The sequence below is a fragment of the Rhincodon typus genome, chromosome 5 (genome assembly GCF_021869965.1).
Source record: "Rhincodon typus isolate 14 chromosome 5, sRhiTyp1.1, whole genome shotgun sequence".
Lineage (NCBI taxonomy): Eukaryota > Metazoa > Chordata > Chondrichthyes > Orectolobiformes > Rhincodontidae > Rhincodon > Rhincodon typus.
In genome coordinates, this window is record NC_063336.1 from 103,859,099 (window position 1) to 103,869,637 (window position 10,539).

The following is a 10,539-nucleotide window of genomic DNA, read 5'->3' on the forward strand; positions in this document are numbered from 1 at the left end:
CCCTCCCCTGTATCTCTCCAAATATACACAAGCCTGCTGTTTTTGAGAAAACTGCATATTGGATGCAACTGATCGTTCAGTTACCTCTGATGTTAGAGTTCTCTGCAGCAGGAATTTATCTCTCAAATTAAAACTTTAAATCTTATAGTTGTGATGGCCAAATCCATGCTTGTACTTCATGCATTGGCCTGTAAAGTCTTCAGACAATTTTTTTAAATTCATAATTCTTCAAATTGATGCAGTAGCAAACATTGCTTTTCATCACATAAGTTTGAGAATTTTTTTATGAATTGTTAATAGAGGAGCTGGTCAAGAGGTGGGAAGATCATGCATCATTGTGGAATTCAAAGGAAGGAAAATCATGGTATGATTTTATAAATTGTAAATGTGTACAACAGGCTTCAGGATCGCTAGTTGACTTTAGTTTTTGTTGTCAGTAAATATCATTGATTGGCTAGCAGAAATTAAACAATTGTTACAATTTTATATAATATTTTTTAGATTGATTTCTAAAGCATCTGTGCAAGAAAATTCTTGCAAACTGACTCTGATGCACATTTGTTAATGATGTATATGTTGATTAAAAATATGGCTTGCAAACTTACTTCTAAGTGTAGGTTAATGGTGGCAATGTGATCCGATTAAGAAGCTTTGTTTTATATTAGATTATAGTTTGTGTTATGTGTCTATCTGGTCTGACATTTACAACATGCTAAACTCGACTTTGAGAATTGATTTTGAGGGCCTTTTGATTCGCCTTCACCTGAATTTTATCTTATTCAGTTGGATTGTGGAATCCACCCTGGACTTGAGGGAATGGATGCACTTCCGTACATTGATTTGATTGACCCTGCGGAGATAGATCTTCTCCTTATTAGTCAGTAAGTATTACTGCTTTCTATTTTAGAACTAAGAAATTACAACATGGCTTCAAAACGAGATTTCGTTTGAACCTTGATTTCATTGACGCAATCGCTGTATTTAGTTGAGTTACTCTTGATGATGAATAAAAAGTTGTTGCATTGACTGAGATGGGAATACTGTATATAATCAGATTGTTAAACAGATCATTGACATTTGGACTTGTGAGAGCTAGTTTTGTTAAGATTTTGCTATAACCAAAATGCTGTTCTCCTTTTCACACATTTTAAACAAAAGGCTTATATTATTGTTTGTAGGAACACAGGGACAGAAATAACCCATCTGTCTCTTGAAGCTATTCTCCTATTCAGTTATATCATTGCTGATCTGTACCTCAACTCCATTGCTTGTCTTTATTCCATGTACTTTGGTACCTTTCCTATGCAACATTTATCCATTTTCCGATCTAAATTGACTGACATACACAATTTTTTGTGGGGAGCAGGTTCCTATTTTCTACTACCCTCAGGACCTAGGTCATCGGTAAGATTTGAGAGTCTATTATTCAGGATGAGATTGCGGAGTACTTGGAAGTGCATGGTAAAATGGGGCTGAGTCATCATGGGTTCGTCAATAGGAGGTCATGCTTGAGAATTTTGTTGAAGAGGTAACAATAAAATCAGACAAAGGAGAGCCAGTGGATGTGATCTATTTAGCCAGAAAGCCTTTGACATGGTGCTGAATGGGGGGCTGCTAGATAATTTAAGAGCCCGTGGTGTTAGGGGCAAGGTTCTGGAATGGATGGAGGATTGGCTGACTAGCAGAAGGCGGAGTAGTGGGGTTTAAGAGGTCTTGTTTTAGGATGGCAGCTGGTGACACGTGGAGTTTGCAGGGGTTAGCGTTGTGACTGCACATTATTCATGTTATACATTAACAATGTGGACAAAGGAACTGAGGGCATTTTTGCTAAGTTTGCAGATGGCACACAAGTGGAGGGATAGGTAGTGTTGAGGAAGTGGTGAGGCTGCAGAAGGATTTGGGCTGGCTAGGAGAGTGGGCAAAGAAGTGGTACATGGAATACAGTATGGGAATATGTGAGGTTTGCACTTTCGTAGGAAGAATAGAGATGCAGTCTGTTTTCTAAACAGAAAGCCATTAGAAATCTGAAGCACAAAGGGATTTGGGAGTCCTAGTTCAGATTTATCTTAAGGTTGATATGCAGGTTCAGTTGGCAGTTAGAAAGGCAGGTGTAATTTTAGCATTCTCAGAATACTACAGCAGAAATGTACTGCTGAAGCTGTATAAAGGCTCTGGTCAGATGGCATTTGGAATATTGTGAGCAGTTTTAGGCTCCATATGTAAGGAAAGGTGTACTGGCATTGGAGGAGGTCCAGAGGCAGTTTACAAAAATGATCCTGGTGGTGTCGAGCTTGTCATGAGGAGGGGTTGAGGATTCTGGGTTTGTACTCGATGGAGTTTAGAAGGGTGAGCAGGGATCTCACTGAAACCTACAGAGAGACCTGGCTAGACTGGACAGGGAGAAGACTTTCTTGTTAGTGGGAGAGACTAGGACCTGAGGGCACAGCCTCAGAATGAAGGGCAGCCCTTTAGAACTGAGATGAGGAGGAACTTCTTCAACCAAAAGTTGGTTAATCTGTGGAATTCATTGTCGCAGGGGCCTATAAAGCCCAAGTCATGGACTGTATTTAAGACAGAGATAGACAGGTTCTTGATGGGTATGGGGATCAAGGGTTACGGGGAGAAGCCAGAAGAATGGAGCTGAGAAACATATCGGCCATGATCAAACGGTGGAGTAGTCTTGGTGGGCTAAATGGCCTAATTCTGCTCTTATATCTTATGATCTTACCTAAATGGCAAGTTTAAGATTATGCCCTATTGTTGTACATTTTCCCAATACTGGTTTCTCTGCATTTACACAAATGATTTACATAAAACATAAAACAAAACATTGATTATATCAATCCTCGCTCTTCTAAACTCTGAAAATTAAAGCTATGTTAATGTATCTGATCATTATAATTTAAGATTTAAACCGTGATCCCATTCTGGTGAGTCTGCACTGTATTACCTCTACGGTCAATAACGTCCTTATTGAGGTTTAGTTTTCAAAAGTGAATAATATATGCCACATAGTCTGTGACCACTGTGTCATCTTTTCACCTTAGTGTGCAAACCCCTTGAGATCACGGCAATTGGCCTTGTTGATTTCTTTTTGTGCCTGGATACTAACCTTTAGAAATTTGAGAGCATCTAGATCACGCACTCCTTAGCAATTCCTAGTCTCTTGTATTTTCCAAAATTGTGTGTCAGGTCCAACTAGATCATCTGTCACTTCCCAAACTGAATTTGACAGTTTTATCTGCTACCTTACACTGTGTCCCTTTTGTAGCTTCCTTCTGTCGTCCACACAAATTAACGTGACCTTTAATTTCATTTCACCATCAAATTTAGTTGCAGTGGGCCTGTTAGCAGCATTGTGTGGTGAAAACTGCTCCACTGTGTTCCTTCAGGCTAAACATTGACCTGTTTCGGGCAGGGATGGTGATCACACTATACAAGATGGAGACTCTATACTATAAGTCAGAATCAGTGTGCTATCCTTTCAATTGCCTAAAAGGGTCAAGTTATTTTCCAGATCTTCCCCACAACTGGCCTCAGCTTTTGAGCTACTTGTCTGTGTAGCTGCAGATATGTGCTCAAAAAATTTCAGCGGTATGGGTGGGACAGGCTAGGTACACCAATTTATCTTTTCTTGTCTAGTATTTTTGTCCATTCTGTTTGCACTTTAAACTGTGTTGATCTGAGAACGCCATCCCTCTAAAAGTATTTTAGTATATTTTTGGAAATATTAATGATATGAATAATGTAAAGTCAGATGTACCTTTGTTAATTGACTCATGATTTGCTGCAATATTTTATGCAAGCAGAAGCATGAGGCCGCCTTTGTATATGTATAATTTTTCTGTTTAATTTGATATTTAACAGTTTCCATTTAGATCACTGTGGTGCACTTCCATGGTTCCTACAAAAGACTAGTTTTAAAGGCAGAACTTTTATGACTCATGCAACAAAAGCTATATACCGCTGGCTGCTATCTGATTATGTCAAGGTCAGGTGAGTGGAAGCTTCTGACTTTTGTATTTAATATTCTCTACTCTATCCTTTTTAGTATTGAATTGTCAGCAGTCGTTGCTGGCAGTTTGCCAATAATTCCTGAAATAAGGACTACTTTACAGAATCCTCCTGTACCGTATAACATACTGAGAATTAACGAATAGATGATGCGCCGGCCATCTTCTTTCTCCTTTCTTTCCAGTTATATTTCTTGCCTTCCAGAGCATCCCATGTCTCTTGACATTTTAGAGGGAAGAGGATATTTTTGAATTTGAATACCAGATTCTTAGAAGTCTCATCCTTTTAACTTGGTCACATTAGCGCCTTTTGAAGCGTGTATTTAGGTCTTGATGCATGGACAAGTTTGAGTAAGACTGCCGCTCCAAGGGCATTGCTGATGACTGTTGGAAGTATTTTGAACATCAGGGGCATGAAAAACCAAGTTCCATCCTCAACTGATGTCTATAATTCAATTTTTCATATTGGATGCTGTATTACCCTAAATGCTGATCAACTTAACTAGGCACCAATAGCTCTCTGACCTAGAACATCTTGAGAAATATAATTCACTGCAAAGTGATGTATTCAAGATTGAATTCAAGAAATACACTTTGCAGGGTTTCATCTTAAATTTTTGAGACCTCTTAATATTTTGATAGACTCATTGATTCTTAATATATTTTACTTTTGCATTAAGTAATATCTCAGCAGATGATATGCTGTACACTGAATCAGACCTGGAGGAAAGTATGGACAAGATTGAGACCATCAACTTTCATGAAGTGAAGGAAGTGGCAGGTATCAAGTTTTGGTGTTATCATGCAGGTCACGTCCTGGGAGCTGCCATGTTTATGATTGAAATAGCTGGGGTGAAGGTACGTATGAAAACAATTTGAAAGTGATAACATGTCAAAAATATGCTGGATATATCAACGTCTGAAAGAAAAAATAAGGCCTAACATTTCTGTTATGATCCTGTTGATAGAACCTCAGTCTTCTGTCCTGGGTTTTTGTAATACTAGAGATTTTTTTATGGTTTTGCACATGGATTATCAAGAATAAGAGCTGACTTCAGCCAAGCTGAATTAGTTTGGGGGAGACTATAATTGGGCCAAAGTATAGAAATATGATTCAACGAGGACAAGAGAGGGATTTGAAATAGTTCCTGTGTGTGGGTTGGGGCTGTATGGCAAATTAGAGTCATAAAGAGTTATGGAAGCTGACCCTTTGGTCCAACTCATCCATGCTGACCAGATATCCTAAATAAATCCAGTTCCATTTGCCAGCATTTGGCCCACATCCATCTAAACCCTTCCTATTCATATATCCATCCAGATGCCATTTAAATGTTGTAATTTTACCAGCAAGCATACCAAACGCCTCCTTCACTATCATGTCTACCTGCGACTCTACTTTCAAGGAACTATGAACCTGTACTCCAAAATTTCTTTGTTCAGTAACACTCCTCAGGACCTTACCATTCAGTGTATAAGTCCTGTCCTCATTTGCCTTTGCAAAATAAAGCACCTCACATTTATCTAAATTAAATTCCATTTGCCACTCCTTGGCCCATTGGCCTATCTGATCGAGGTCCCGTTGTTGTGAGATAAGGCGTTATGGCACTACCAAAATTATGAAATTCTTGGCATGAAATGTACCTGTCTAAGCATCGCTGTAGGTGAAACAGGAATTGGAGAACAGGGCCCAAAATACACTTTGGCGGCAGGTGTATTCTCCCTCAAAATACCTTGGAAAATTCATTCTTACTGAGATGACCAATCAGAAAGAGTTGGCCATGTGTGTGAAAGAGAAACAATCTCTGAAGAGCTGCATCTCCAATCACAGGCTACTTCTCCACTTTGGTTGGTTGGCATGGGCTGAGTCTGAACCTTGTGGGTGGTTTTCAAGGGGGTGAAGAAGGGGGCCGCAAGGAAAAAAGATGAAGGGTCTCAAAGAGGGGAGAGCAGTGGGGAGAACTGGGGTGTTTGGAGGTTGCAAATGCAAAGTGGTGGGAGAAGAAAGCTGCAAAGTAGAAACTGTAGTTTTAAACCTGACAAAAAAAGAATATGCAGCTAACTGGGAGCTAGGAACTTGAAATCACCAAGGCAATGTATTCCTTCAAAATAAATGTGTCATCACTAGTTTAAGGCTGTTTTTGTTCAGAGGCTTCTATATAAGCGAAAGAGCAGTGGATGTTATTGTAATGACCGCTGAATCAGTTGTTAATTTCAAATCTGAGAATGACATCAAAAGCAGAATAAAAGGTAGTAAAACTATCTAGTTAAAATGTTTCAGCTTTGTCCAGATGTGATGAAAGTATACCTAGTTATGATCCCACCAGGCTACAGAAAGTATTTTTAGGGTGATGACTTTGTGTTGGAATGTGTTTATTTTGAAAAAAAAGTTTGTTGTTAACTTAAGACTGTTATCTTGTAATAATTTAATTATTTTATTGTCTAGCAAGTTGTGGCTTTAAGTTTGATGGAGGATCGCGAATTGAGTATATTGATAAATTTTTCAAATTTTGCCTCTACGTGCAAGTCCATATGCCCCGTATGTTAACACACATATAGAAGATATTTTTACTGCATGACTGTAGCATCTAATAAATGAGTCAGTGAGAATTGAGAAAGAGTCCTTGAAAACCAAAACATAGTCCAAAAATTTTCAAAAGGTAGTCCTCAAGAAGAGCTCTGAGGGAGTCGGGGGGAAGGGAGAATAATTGCCCCCTGCCAAACAATTAACAGAGTATTTTTCTAATAAGATGTTTCTTGGGGCTAGGTTCACATGCAAGTTTTCCATGTGCAACAAAGTACAATATTGTGACTCACCTACAATTTTACTATTTTAACATGTAATAGATTCAATTAATAGTAAATGTATTATTAAAATGTCTACAAAAATCATTAAATGTCTGTTGTTTCAAACTTTTACCACTAATTGCACCCATGCAGATTTTGTACACTGGTGATTTTTCACGACAAGAGGATCGACACTTAATGGCAGCAGAGATCCCCAGTGTCAGACCTGATATTCTTATAATAGTAAGTAAATTTTCATTCTTCAGGAAGTTTGTCATGTCTTTAACAGTGAGTGTACATATGTGTGTGAGATGGATGATACAATAGATAATTATCTCCATGTTCTTAACCAAACCTAGCAAAAGGTGCACGAATCAAAATATAGTTTCAGGTTTTTCATCTAATTTCTGGTCTACTGAAGTGTGTATGTGGATGCTTACGTAGAAATTGCTCCTTTACTTAAATTGTGCTGTTAAGGTTTTTCCCTGGTACTGTCCATATTGTCCCAGTGCTACTTGAACAATTCTGTTAGCCTTCACTCTATCTTCGCCTGGAAGAACAGTCATTCTACAATATTTTTAAGGTTCAAGCCTTCAGTATATTTTGGCTGACTTGACCATAAAATGTTGGGCCAAAATTGCTGGACCCAGGCATCTTTCTGTGTGTTTGATAAGTTAGACTTTTACATTCATCTTTCAACTTCAAAATGTTTTGCTAGAAGTGCAATACTGGATTTAATACCTGGGTGAACTGCAGGCCTGACAGTGTATCTCCCGAAGCAAAGGAATTTATAGAGTAAGAAAGAGGGTGAACGAGAGTCAAATCAGGTGCACAAAGAAACAACAGGAAATGAAGATTTAAGGCAGAATTAAGGCATAAATGAAAAGTGAGAAAGTATGTTAAATTCATTTAAAATCTCTAATGACAATTTATCATTTGGGTATAAGATACAGCAGTTTAAATAGTTCCCTTTCTGATCTGGACTAATTGATTAACAGCACATTAATATTCATCATGGAAAGGTTAGTTATGAGCCTTAACACACTCCAAAAATTTTAATGGTGAATATACAAACCCAATATGTTCTTAAAATAATGAAGTTAAGTTGTCATTTACATGAGGCAAGTGGAGAACTAGAATCGACCAGCATATTCTGCAGATTCATGATTTGTGCTATGTCCCTTAATCTACTGAACTTGATAACTATCCTGTGCATGAAGAACAATGTATTTCATTAAACACCATTATTTTTGGATTTGGCCCATTATGTTGCATTGATTTATGGTGAATTGTCTTTGTAAGCATGCTTCGCGCTAAAAGCGAGCATTCTGTGCAAGGGACAATATCGTAACATTCAGGGCTATAAAGATTCTCAAGAGTAGTTACTTGGCAACATTGAATTCTGCGTAGCAGTAGGGGCAAGGTTTACTGCAAAGTTTTTGATAGGTTTCTCATGATGGTGGTCGCTGAAAAGCATTTCTGAGGTCATCTATAGTTGGGGAAAGTGACAGACAGGGGGCAACCTCCATTTTAGGAGTACAACAGTTAGGCATTATGCAGGGAAGGTGACTGAAGTGAGCAATCCAGAGCGATTTGAGGGCTCTGTGCTCTAAGAATGAACTTAAGGTGAGAATTATTGAGCAGTCACAATTTGGGAGTTAGGACTCCAAAGAAGTCTTGGGGAGCTGTGATAGTGGGAAGATCATTAGCTGTGTTGGGGGTGTCTAGGAGGGGCTAAAGCAGCCTGTAAGCATTAGCAGTTTAGCAGCTGAGAGGGTGAGGTTTGAAAAACCACAATCAGTATTTGCTTGTTGCAACTGAACAAGATTTGAAGTTCAGGAAATTCCAGGGCCAGTTTTTAGCTTGATGAAGATATGGGAGCAACCTCCAATAGTTCAATTGCAGAAACTATCATAGCTGCTGAATTTGACTTCAAGTTTTTAACATGTTCACTTCCTGAAGTGAATCTTTGAGCAAGTCATGTCTGCAGTGATAGTAGAAACTGATCTAATTTTCATCTTGTGTAGCTCGTGTCCTTAATTACTTAAATCTTTATATTTTAGCTAACAGCTATCTTTGTTTTTACATTTAGCAATCATTGTGTAATAATTTAACCTGTTACCTTAAAGCATGAAACTGTGTTGCTTGTCATATTTAAATTGAAACACTTGATAATTAAAAGGGGACTTTGTATGAGCTTATAGGAGCTCTTAACTAATGGACCACTCGGAACACATCTGGGATGTGGTCATGACATAAGAATAAAGTGATTCAAATTTTTACTTATATATTTTACATATATATACCTAGGTAGATAGTGAAATTTGAATTCACTAAAATTCTGGTATTAAAAGCTAGCCCAATGATGGCTAAAAACGGTTATTAATTGTGTTATAAAGGTCTTGTTCTTTTCATTTTACTTCCTACAGTAATTCTGATCTTTTTCATGCAGGAATCCACATATGGTACCCATATCCATGAGAAACGTGAGGAGCGTGAAGCTCGATTCTGCAACACTGTACATGACATTGTAAATCGAGGAGGACGCTGTCTCATTCCTGTCTTTGCTCTAGGCCGTGCTCAAGAGCTGCTACTGATTTTAGGTGCATGTTGCAAATCTGATTTATCTCCATCCCTTTTCTAATTAAACTTGAGCAAGTGTGTGGGGACATTTCGGGATGAAGCTGCAAACATTTGTACTCGAGGATAGATTGTCTTATGAAACAAATGTTGATAGCTATTGAGAGTACAGAAATTTGAGAAACCTTACTAGAAATCTAAGGTTTTGGCGTAGATCTGTAGCTCGGGTTGTGGGTGTTGAGGTTGGTTGGCTCGCCGAGCTGGTTTGTTGTTCCGCAGACGTTTCGTTACCGTGCTTGGTAACGTCCTCAGTGCAGCCTCTGATGAAGCGTCGGTGTGTTTTCCCGCCTGGTTTTTAAACTCTGGGGTCCGTTGCGATGGATTGCCTCACTTCTGGGTTTCCTCCGTAGTGGAATGTATATGGGGTCGAGTTCAATGTGTTTATTAATAGCATGCTTCGTGGATTGCCATACTTCCAGGAATTCTCGTGCTTGTCTCTGCCTAGCCTGTCCCAGGGTCTTGGTGTTGTCCCAGTCGAAGTCGTGGTTCTCCTTGTCCATGTGGATTGAGATGAGTGAGTATTGGTCATGTCTTTTTGTAGCCAGTTGGTGTTCATGTACTCTTGTAGTTTCCTTCCTGTTTGTCCGATGTAGTGTTTCTCTCAGTCTCTGCAGGGGATCTTGTAGATGACATTGGTCCTGTCCATGGCGGGGAGTGGATCTTTAGTTCGGGTGAGCACTTGGGGTACGGTTGATGTGGGCTTGTGTGCCACTCTGATGCCCAGCGGTCATAGAAGTCTTGTGGTGAGTTCTGACGTGTTCCTGATATAGGGTGGTGTGATGAATGTGTCAGGGCGTGTAGAATCTTTCTGATGCTGTTCCTGTAGGCATCTCCTGATCCAGTTCTTTGGATATCCATTATCCTTGAACACTTGGAAGAGGTATTCCTCCTCCTCTTGGCGTAGTTCCGTGTTGCTGCAGTGTGTTGTTGCCCTTTTAAAAGTGTTTGCACGCAGCTTCGTTTGTGTGTGCTGGGATGGTTACTATTGAAGTTCAATACCTGGTCTGTGTGTGTGGCTTTTCGGTGTACTTTCATTTGCAGTTCCCCATTTGTCTTGCGCTCTACCATGACGTCCAGGAATGGGAGTTGTTTGTTCTTCTCC

The 10,539-nt window shown here is 39.2% G+C and overlaps 1 protein-coding gene across 1 annotated transcript in view; it reads left to right on the forward strand.

Moving 5' to 3' along the window:
- Nucleotides 1–9,441, forward strand: part of LOC125483160 (cleavage and polyadenylation specificity factor subunit 3-like) — an 81,716-nt gene extending 72,275 nt beyond the window's left edge. The window contains exons 2-7 of the mRNA XM_048597110.1: nt 301–364; nt 784–881; nt 3,868–3,996; nt 4,694–4,871; nt 6,951–7,040; nt 9,250–9,441. Coding sequence (XP_048453067.1) covers nt 301–364; nt 784–881; nt 3,868–3,996; nt 4,694–4,871; nt 6,951–7,040; nt 9,250–9,441 — 751 coding nt within the window. The remainder of the gene's footprint in view (nt 1–300; nt 365–783; nt 882–3,867; nt 3,997–4,693; nt 4,872–6,950; nt 7,041–9,249) is intronic.
- The last annotated feature ends 1,098 nt before the right edge of the window (nt 9,442–10,539 follow it).